Source organism: Pteropus vampyrus, unplaced genomic scaffold (genome assembly GCF_000151845.1).
Source record: "Pteropus vampyrus isolate Shadow unplaced genomic scaffold, Pvam_2.0 Scaffold109, whole genome shotgun sequence".
NCBI classification, from domain to species: domain Eukaryota; kingdom Metazoa; phylum Chordata; class Mammalia; order Chiroptera; family Pteropodidae; genus Pteropus; species Pteropus vampyrus.
Genome location: NW_011888890.1, coordinates 5,026,560 through 5,037,686, shown reverse-complemented (window position 1 = coordinate 5,037,686; position 11,127 = coordinate 5,026,560). Strand labels below are relative to the sequence as shown.

The window sequence follows — 11,127 nt, the reverse complement described above, 5'->3', positions numbered from 1 at the left end:
TACACGAAACCTGGCATCGTGTGCCTGAGTGTTCAAGGATGCTTTTTCCTTTGTATGTAATAAAAATATGGACTTCTTGGTTCTGAGTGAAAAATCAAAGTGACTTGCTTTAATCTCTTAGCCTTAGTTTTCTCATCTCACATAAAATTAATGATGCCTCAGCAGATGGAAGTGGAAGTGTTTGAGGATGGACTGTCTTTCAATTTTGCACTAAAGGCATAGGGATACTATCTGTGGGACAGTCACATGTAGTATCTGGCAAGTTCAGATGTGAGTAATAGAGGTCATGATTAGGAAGATATATCCACTTTGATAAGGCATTATAGATATTGAAGATACCCACCTTCCCTAAAGTATCCTAAAATGTAAGATATCCTATATTTCCACGGTAACCATTTGATAAGGAAAAAATAATAATAGCACTGATGGGTATCTAAGTTTCCAGTCTAACCTGTAGCAGCCTACTTCATTTGGAGAAATTGGAAAAGTAATAGCATCAAACTATTAAGAGAGAAGAAGAAGTTTTCAGGCTCAAGGCTAGCTTAGGCTGAAACAGATGTTTTATGATGTCTTTCCTGTTCCCCTTGCTTACCTTTGAAGATTCTGATGTCACTCCCCCATGTTTTAGAAATTGCTGATTCCTGGAAGAAATGTCAACTGACCCTCACTGGGATAGGCCAAGGTCTTATTTTTAGGGCTGGTGAGAGGTGAAGGCTTTGGTCATCATCTAGCTAGGGCTGAGTTGGGAGGCATGAGTGGGGAGCTCATCTGGAAAAGGTCGAATAGGAAAATCACACCCTCTGTTGGTGGTGAGGTGATAAGACGCAAGCAGCCGGTTGGGTTTAACTGTGAGATTGCTGATTAATACAATGCATCGTTAGTGGTTAAGACTCAGTAAGATGACTTGTAGAATGATAGGAAAGCAGTGCGAAAGGCAAATGTTTGGAGGAGGTGGGACAGAGTTGCCTGGGTTTCCTCCTCCATTCTTAATTCACTTAAAAGGCCTGCAGATGAGAGAAGCAGGTTCTAATATAATGAAAGGCTTTGAATCTCATAGGAGAGCCTTCTCGATGTAGAATGGACCTTCTTGGTTCTTTAGCTTGTTACTGGTTTTATGATAGTGCTACTTGAGAGCTATGTAAAAGATATTAGAGCCATAACATAATATGTACATTTCGAGCTAACACTGAAAAAACTTAATTTGTGCATTCATTGGTTAGAGACAATGTGGATATGTAGGTAGCTACATTATTATATACATGTGATGGCATTAAAAAATGATTCAATTCAATATTTGAGTTCCTAATTATATCATACATGAACTCTGCCTTTCTGAGAATATAAACACCAGAAACTGTTTTGAAGAGACTTTTATAGTCTTAGAGGATGTTTGTTGATGAATATTCAAATAATATCTTGGTATAGAGCACTATTTGTCTCTCGCTTTTAATGGCCCCAGGCTGCTCTTTTTTTTTTAACTTTTAATATGTGCAGTTTATTGTCTATCTATACATCAATATAGCTATAAAAGAAAGAATTTGAAAACCCTAAGAAAAATGAAAGGAAAGAGATACCAGTTACAACTGGTAAAGCATTATAGTACAGTCTTGGTATGATGTCTGCATTATAGGCTGCTCATTTTTAAATTCCATACCTTTATTACAAAACTAACCTGCCAAATACGACTCTTCAGCATAAGGCAGTATAGGGATGGCAGGGCAACAATTTCGGTTTTAAGTTTTATTGACCAAAGCAAAACAGAACACTAACTTAGATAATATCTCCTGTGAAAGGAACAAAGATCTAATATCTTCTAGACCTTAAGAAAGTGAAAAAAGTAGTGGAGAGTGTTATTAATTGACATTTTACAAAAGTAATGAATAGATGGTGCTTTTCTGTAAATATCAGTGATGAAGAAATGGTTACTATTTAAATTGTTTTCATTTCTCTTGGGTATATACCTAGGAGTGCAATCGCCAGTGGGTCATATGGTCACTCTATGTTCAACTGTTTGAGGAGCTGCCAGACTATTTTCCAAAGTGGCTGCACCTTACACATTCACACCAGCAGAGTATGAGGGTTCTGATTTCTCCATGTCTTCACCAACACTTATTATCTGACTTTTTGATTCTAGCCAACCATTTAAGTTATAAATTAATACGAGTAGATGTTGAATAGTATGAATCAAGCTCTTTTCCTTTCTCATTGTCTACACAGGTTAGAGCAAAGGAAAACTCAGCTAAGGAGGTAGCTCATATATCTATCTGTCAGATTGACTCCATTATATAAAGTAGCCCAAGTAAGCTCTCAGCATGGATAAAACTACATCACCTGTCAGGGAGTCTTCCTCTACCCTCTCTGTCTATGCCAGGGATTATTAACTGGGGAGCCCTGTAGATTGGAATTCCTTTTATACAAACAAATTCTTAGTTCTTTTCACTTCCTTATTTCTTTAATGCTTATTCTCCATTTCAAAATAAATCAATTGTCATGTTTAACAACACTGCATGAACACTCACCTTTACTAGAAAGTTAAATTCCCACAGATGGTGTTTTTATTTCTGTAGTAGCCTCACCTATCCAGGGCCCCAGGCTGCCACTGGCCTACCTTTATGCAAATTAAACAATGGCACCTTATCCTCAACATGTATAGTGCCACCTGGAAAGTCGTCATAATAAATGTGCAAATCAGTGAAGTTTATAACAGGAAAGGTGCCTCCTGTGGTTATATATGGTGAACAACCCACAAGCAGTACACAGGGTCCCAGGAATCCTAGCATGGTCACCTGATTTTCTTGAAAAGAATGTATTGCTGGTTTCCTGTCCTTTTCGGGGAGGGACTGTGGTTATCAGTTTCACAGTAAGCATCAGACTCTGAGTTTGGCCTCCACTGATGGGCATTGTCAGCAACAGATTTCTTTGATACTTGTTCATGTCAGTGAAAAGGAGATTTATTTTATAAATTGGTGAAATGATTTCTCTTCTGCCACATTGCTAAAAACCCTGTGAAGATGGTCAAACACAACCTCTACATTTTAAATTAAACTCACCATGGAAACTTGATAGGCCATGGCTACCTCCTAGCTACCCTGCCCTCCTCTATTTCTTTCACAGCCCCTAAGTAGGCTTTGAATTTAGTAGAAATTAAATTCTTTCTATTAAGCATTTAATAGAAATTAGACACTTTGAATCATTCTGAACATATGGAAGGTAAATTATTCATATGGCCCTCCTAAATCATCTCAGGGATTAGAGATACTTTTTTTTGGTGATGGTGGTGATGGAAATTTTTCTCCTAAAACTCTGAGTGTGGGATCTCCAACTTTTGCAAAGAACTCCATTTTAGGCCAATAGTCACCTGGCCTATAGGTGACTTTTAGAGTATATGTGTGTGTTGGTATTTAAGAAACTAATGAGAATAAAATTTACTGTTTATTGAGTATCTTTTACAAGTTAGGCCATACTACCTTTATTCTTCATCTGCAACCCAAACAGGTATTTTCCACACCTGAGAGGTGAGGAAATAGGGTGAAAAGAGATAACTGGCAAGGGGGGGATTTAGCCCATTGCCTCACTAATGTCAAAGTGTATGTATTTTTTTTTGTTCTAGCATGCGAGGCCTCTGATAGAAGAAAACTGCATCTTGCTTCCTTGTTTGGGGCCCAGAAAATCCCTCTGTCCATATCTTCTTGTGTTTGAGCTTCCTGTTTTAGTTTACATTTATTAAAACAAATGAAGCGATAGCGGATGTTAAAATATACATTTACTAGAAATAGCTCAGAAGAGAGAGCTAAGCAAGATATGCTTTTAACCTAAAAAGGCTAAAATTAAAATTGTTGACTTGCCTGGTTGATGCTCTGAATCCGTTCGTATAATATTGCTGGCTTTTGTGGATGTCAGGTTGGATGTTATCTTTGCAAAGTGAACATTTATGAGTAGCTAGAATGCAGTTCAATCTTGCCAAACTGAAAGACTCAAGAACAAATGGTAGAAGTTTGTGCTCTGACCAGACCTCTGAGCACCTGGTTCTTAGGGAAAAGTGCAATAAGGGCCACAAACAGCCAGGTAAAGGGTCCCAATGACCAAAGCGAGATCCTCTCCTCTTGTCTTTTTTTTTTTTTTTTTTTAATATTTAAAAATTGTGGTGAAATATACATAGCATCAAATCTACCATTTTAGCCATTCTTAAGTGTAAAATTCAGTGGCATTAAGTCCTTTCACAATGTTCTGCAATCATCACTACTGTCCATTTCTAGAACTTTACCATTATTCCAAGCAATAAACTCCATACCCATTAAACAATAACTCCTCATCTCCTGCTCTGTTTTTTGATGAATTTTTTTAGTGACTTGTTTTGCCTCTGTTAAGTAATCAGCTAATTTTTTCCCTCTGCTATCAAGGTTCCAGCCTTTAGTAATTTATTATACCTTACTAATTTTCTGCTTCTAAACTGATTTTAGCTAAGAAACATTACTTAGCTTATCAAAGTAAAGTTAAGAGAACTTCTTATCCCTAAGATCCTTTCCTATGAAGAGAAGAGCTAAGACTTTGTCATGGCTATTTCAACTATTAAAAGACCTTTTGCTTCCTCAGTTCTAGACATTTCCCAAAGAGTTTATATTATTGGAAGTTGGGCTAATGGAAAAGTGGAATATTATTGTTTTTAAGAGAATAATAGATTAATAGATAAATATCCAGAAATGCTTTATATCTTGTATTTTCAAAAAAGCTTTCATTTAGTAAGTCCACCACTAGTTTCCTTAATGCTTTTATAATATGAGTGAATTTGGGGAAAATGATTGTCAACACTTTGTCAGAATGCACAACTATGGACAAAGTAAGATTCACTCACATGCAGTAATTAATGTCTCCGTGAGCTCACCTGAACCTAACAGTTTACTTCATTAGTATTTGTTTTAATATCCAAGATTCTTTTTTTTACAGGTATTTGATTTAACTGCCATAGACTTGACATCTGAGACTGATGAAATTCCAGATATTATAGCTTTGGAAGAAGAGTATGGATCAAATCATTCACATGCTAATAACCCTGAGCTTTCTCAGGGCAAAAGATTGAATAGCTAACAAGAAAATACTCCTTTGGCTGAACACACAATTATGTCACATAAACTTCATGTTTGTTCATGTGTTTATTCCTGTGGCTTTGGGGATTAATCTATTGGGGGTTAGTCTATTTTTTTTTGTTACTCATCTTAATTGTAATGAAATTCTGATCTAAACTTTTGTAAGAGATCCTAGTTCTGTATTATATATCATTTTATATAATTCTACAAAGTTTAATACTTGACATGCCTTTAATAAAAATTGGACTGAGTAATCTTGAATCAGAGTGTGTGTGTTAAGTACTGATAGATATACTATCGGTACATTTGTGCACGTGCATGTGTGTATGTGCGTGTGCGTGTGCGTGTGCGTGTGCGTGTGTGTGTGTGTGTGTGTGTGTGTGTGTGTGTTTTGTTATTTTGGCCTCCCAGGATTCATTTCTTCTTCTTCTGGCAACAGCACCTTTGTGTCTTTGGGTGAGGGGGTCTCAGTGGGTCTGCTGGTCAAAGTTTTTTGCTTTCCTCAACACTAAGTGTGGGCATATGACTGAAAACAGATCAAGTGGGAAGGAGCATATCACGATGGGAAAAGGCTTAGACTCTGGGTTCTAATCTCGGCTCTGCCACTTACTGGGTGTTTGACCTTAAACAAGTTACTTAATTTCTTTGTACCTTGATTTCCTCATCTGTAAAATGGGGATAATAGTAGGTTCGTCATGAAGAATCAATAAATTAACATTTGTGAAAAGCTTAGAGCAATGCCTTAGCTTTTTAAGTAACAGATTAGCCTTACTTAAGTATTAGTTAAGTTGTAGAAACAATGGCCAATTTGGTAGCAATAGACATCCCTAGTATCTAGATTGTAGGTTTGAAATACCTTTTCCCACTAAGAGAAATCAGTGCTTTTTGAAGAAATGGCTGATTCCAGGTCTGAGGTAGGAAATGTACAAAATGAGCCTTGAACTCCTTGTTATTCCAGATAGCAAGGAAGCTAATTTGAAGAGGTTCCCATTGACCAAAGATGGGCAATTTGAACTTCAGTAAGGATAATTTCAATTGAATGAACCCCATCAAATGTGAACCCCATCAAATATACAAATATATCATTATACGTATAAACAACATAATTGCAAACCAATTCATTATCTTAAAAACTGGTAAATAAAGGGAAAGAATCAAGAATTTATTCTTATTCATATTTTTTTACCACTAGGTAAACAAGCACAACATGAGGGAAAACATCTCTTGAAAAATAAATGATACCTTAGTCAGTTTGAACTGCTATAACAAATTACTTTTGACTGAGTGGTTTAAACAACATTTATGTCTCACTGTTCTGGAGGCTGAAAGTTTCAGATTAGGGTGTCAGCATGGTTGGTTTGGGGTGAGGGTCCCCTTCCAGGTTACAGAAAGTCAGCTTCTCTTTGTATCCTTACTTGGTGTAAAGAGCAGAGAGATGAAGCAGACTCTCATGAGATTCTTATAAGGGTACTAACCCCATTCATGGGGGGCCTGCTCTAATGACCTCACCTAATCCTAATCACCTCCTACAGACCCCACCTTTCAATATCATTACATTGAGGAGCAAGGTTTTAACATATGACACAGGCACAAACAGTCCATAACAAATGATAAATTGGAATTTCAATATTTTGCAGTTCCTGGTGAATTAATGGATCTAGGTATTTAGCATTAATGCCTATCAATGTTATAAACAGACATTGATATTATGTTCTGCCTGATGAAGAACATATACCAACCATCACTTAGTCTTGCCAAAGAGACCATATTGGAGTTTGATCAATCCTCTGGATCCAGGTGTCAATTTGAAAATTTTGGAAGACGGAAAGAGTGGAATACATTGAACTGCATCATGAGGCTGCAATCAGTGAAACCCAGACTATGGGAAACTATTCTGGTCAAATAACCCCAGTCCTTCAATAGGTAAACTATAAGGAAAAAAAAAAGGGAAAGGAAAGAAGGATTGAAGAAAACCTGCATATTAAATTACCGCACCCCTCCCCCCCAAAAAAGCCTAGATAAATATAAAAAGGGCAAGACTAAATTACAGTGTGTAGGGAAGCACACCTGGGTGGTAAAACTTCAGGACAATATAAGGAAGTGATTATTATAAAACTGACAGTGGTGGTTAGTTTTTGGCAAAGGAGGGATGACTGCGGCTTTATTTTGTCGACATGAGAAATGTCCAAAACCATAGAGAATTTTTATAAGAGTTTATTTGTGCCAAACTGACAACATTGCCGGGAAGCAAGATCTCACAGGCTCAGGAGAATGACAGTTTTGCAGTTTCTTTTACACATCTGGAATTAAGGAGGGAATGTAAGAAAGAGTACATGAAAGTGGGAGAAAGCAAGGCAGAGAAATCTCTATGATCGGATTACAGGACAGTTAACAGGATTACGTACTCTTTTAAGGGATGTTATGCTTCCAAGGTGTCAAAAAAGGGGCATTTCAAAGGTGTGTTAACCTAGATATACAAAAACAATGGACGAGGCTTGCTTAAGGCAAAATAACCTTTTATTTGGGAATTTATAGGTTTGAGGTGTGACCACCCACCATTACCTGCTCAGTTAGCAGATCACCCTGTGACATTAGATTTGGTTAGATTTATTACTGAGTCCCCTTTTCGTCCACAATTTCTTGTTCTGGATGGTAGTTACAAGAACAATCACGTATAATAATATAGTAAGCTATTTAGAAGAAGCAAATTGGATTGCCTGAAATATAAATCTTGAGTGGAGTGGCACGTGGGCCTGCTACTTCCTGCACCTATTCTCTGGTCTTTTCATTCTTTATTTATGCTACTCAATATCCATTTAATAAAACTCCATCAGAATCAGTTTTGTTGCTTGCAACCAAAGAACGCTAATTGATGCAAGTGGCCTTGGCAAGTTCCATGAGTGACGAGGTGTGTATAGATAACTTTTTTTTGAGAAATTTTGCTGTAATGAGAAATGGAGTAGTAGCTTGAAAGGCATTTGGGTCAAAGGATTTTTTTTTAATGATGTAAGATATCACAGCATGTTTGTATACTGATGGGAAGAATTGATAATGTAGGACAAAGCAGAGGACAAAGCAGAGGACAAATGCTGACACAAACTTTTTAAGTAGGAGAAAAGGAGTATTATCCATTGCAAAAGTGAGAGGACTAGTCTTATGTAGGCACAACTTTATTCATCCAGATCAACAAGAGAGAAGGGGGACAATATGGAAAAAGATATAGGTAGATTAGTAACTTGTTGATGGAAGTTATTTTCTAGAAGCATCTATTAACTAAGAAGAAAGGACATCATTGAGAGTGAGGAGAGACAAGAGGTATTGGAAGTTTAGGGAAGGGAAGACGATGTTGTTGCAGGAAACGATACCTGACGGAGGAATTCAGACGCTCAGACAACTTTGTCAGAGGAAAGAGAATTTAATGCCGGTGGAGAGCCTGGGGCATTCAACAGACCCAAAGCACGATCTCCCTTTGGTTAGATTTCTTATAGCTTATATACCCTCGCAGTGTCCATGCAAGGGGTGCATGATTCCTTTGTCTCAGGTTTTACATGTCCCTCCTTACTCAGAGTAGGTTGGGGGAGCTTTGGGTGGGAGGCTGCAGGGGAGGAATTTCCAGACCCTTGGTCTTACAGGTCGTTTGTTTTGTAGAGTCTGAGACCTTGGTGTTATCAGCACCTTTATTGGATTCTTGAACAAAAAGACGAGACTCTTACCTTACACACAGGGAGCAGCATTCATTGATGTCATGCCCACTCAGCTGGTTCCTTATCCAAAGGCTGAGCTCTAACACAACAAACTGTTCCCCACAGTCTTGACATTCATACACAGCTACAGAGATAGGGAAGGTGCTGGAGAACCCTTGAGGTAGGGGATGCAGCTGTGGAAAACATGTTAACTGAAGAGCACAGGGCAGAATGGAGGAAGAGAAAGCAGTTTTAACCAGCTGAGTCAGTTATTTCTGCAGGCCCTTTGCTTTGTATCTATTTTTACTTTCAGATGCCTCCTCTCCTCTCTCAATATGAATAATAGTGTGCAGAGTGAAATTTGGGAAAAATAATAGGGTGGAGAGGGCAAGCCTCAGAGTTCACTTGAGCTTTTATGAATTTTGAGTGACTGCAGGCATCATAATTGTGTTGAGCTGCTAAGCAGCAGGTATAGAATAGGCTAAGAAGTGGATTTAATAGGGATTTGGGTTCTGCCAGTTAAATCTAGCAAAGAGAGAAGAAAGGGGCTAGGGAGCTGAGAAGAAGTCAAGAAATTGAGAAGCCAAAGCATCGGAAAAGTCACCGACATGGATTTTGAAATTACCAAAAATCATCCCAGGAGTAATGTTGGAGAGACAGGAAATTAGGTGCTAACTCTTCTCAGAATGAGGTGCAGTAACCCGGAGCTCTTACACATGACCTCCACAAGAAAGAGTTATGGGTGATAGCATAAGCTTCAAAGTTGCTGGTGGTTTTACTAAGGCAATGAGTGTCAGGGGTGGCAATGAGAAATAAGTAGGATACTCAGCCCATTTCTAGGCCTATTGGACATGGGGTGTGGGACAGAACAATTATCAATTCAGGGGGCTGTGGAGGGAAGCTGTATGCAGATTTCTTATAGCAAGATGAAAGGAACATTCAACATTTGAGGAAAGAGATTTTAGTAATAATAGAGACTCAGAGATTAGTTGACTTGTTTAGGGTCGCTGAGGATGGAACCCAGTGCTTTTCCTCCTACACCGAGCCACAGTCCACAATCTTCCATCCATGGTTTTTACCTAACTTAATAAGTCTATACGAGTAAACCTAAACATCAGAAAGTGCGAAGCTGCAGGACTTAAGCTACCGCTTGAGTGTACGCATGCGCAAAAAGAGTCTGCTGACCACGCAATGCGCTCTGGGTCTTGCAGTCTTTCGGATGGGCATGGCGGGAAGGGACCGAGAGAAGGGCGCATTGCCTGGCGGGAGACATTGTCGGCCGTGGGAGTCCCGCCTCCTCCGGAAGCCAGGCCGCGCGCGCGTCCCGCTCTGCCGGAAGCGCGGGAGTCTCGGTTTGTGGTAGCTTAGGTCGCTGTACTGTACTGCCATTAGAGGCTCCACTTCCCTGAAACTTTACAGCCACTTGAAGCGAAATGGCTCTGGGCTTGAGAGGAGTAGGCAGTGGCAATGCAAGGTTCGTCTCGACCTTAGGCTGCCCGTAGGGAAGGAGCCTGAGGACTCTCTGAGTGGTTTGGGCCTGTCCCTTTTCCCTTTGTAGTGACACTGCTTACTGCGAAGATGAGTTTGGCCTGGGTCACCTCTTTCGAGAAGGAGCATCTCTGGATGTATCTGCAGGCGCTTGGCTTCGAGCCAGGCCCGGCGACCACTGCTTGCGGAAAGATCATGTCGCACACGCACCTCGGAGTGTAAGGAAGCCGGGGCTGGCCGGGTGGGGGAGTCTGAGCCTGGACACGCCGGGGGACCCGCCCTTTCGCGGTCCTCGCAGGTTGATGAATCAAGAAACCGAGCGGTTACCGGGTGCCAGGCTACAAAGCCTCTGCTACCAGGGGCTGCCAACCTGGTGACAGAGACTATCAATTACAGAACTGTGCTGGGAGCGCTTTGTAGGGGAGTAAAGTTTGCAGTTGTCTCCAAACTAGACAGGCAGCTTAATCCTGCTTTGGTGGCAAAGCTGCGTGGTATGTGAAATCGCGGGAAGAATGGCGAATTGGTAGTGGAAGGACGTGAGAACAGTATGTGCAAACGCCTTTAGGACTCAAGGGAGCCCTTCAAGTGGTTGCTCTTTATAATTTTTACTTTTTAAATCAGCAAACTAAGGCGTGCCAACTTAGCAAAAAACAGAGAAGGGTAGTAAGATGAAAAGTAAAATCCTCTTCCCTGCTTTGCCACCAGTGTTAAGGTTATGATCATAAATCTAAGTATTTTTGTTTATATTTCTATGTCTTAACTTACCAACTTTAGACAATATCTAAGTTTCCTACAATAGGCCAAGGGAAATTTGGGATACATAGACTTATGTCCTGCTCTCAACTTCTTGACTTATTTCAGTTCTAGTACCA

The 11,127-nt window shown here is 39.6% G+C and overlaps 1 protein-coding gene across 1 annotated transcript in view; it reads left to right on the top strand.

Moving 5' to 3' along the window:
- Positions 1–10,089: 10,089 nt before the first annotated feature.
- The window catches only part of HAUS6 (HAUS augmin like complex subunit 6), a 33,156-nt gene continuing 32,118 nt past the window's right edge, over positions 10,090–11,127 (top strand). Inside the window, exon 1 of the mRNA XM_011365341.2 lies at positions 10,090–10,473. Within this exon, the coding sequence (XP_011363643.1) occupies positions 10,346–10,473 (128 nt within the window). The 5' untranslated portion in view covers positions 10,090–10,345. The remainder of the gene's footprint in view (positions 10,474–11,127) is intronic.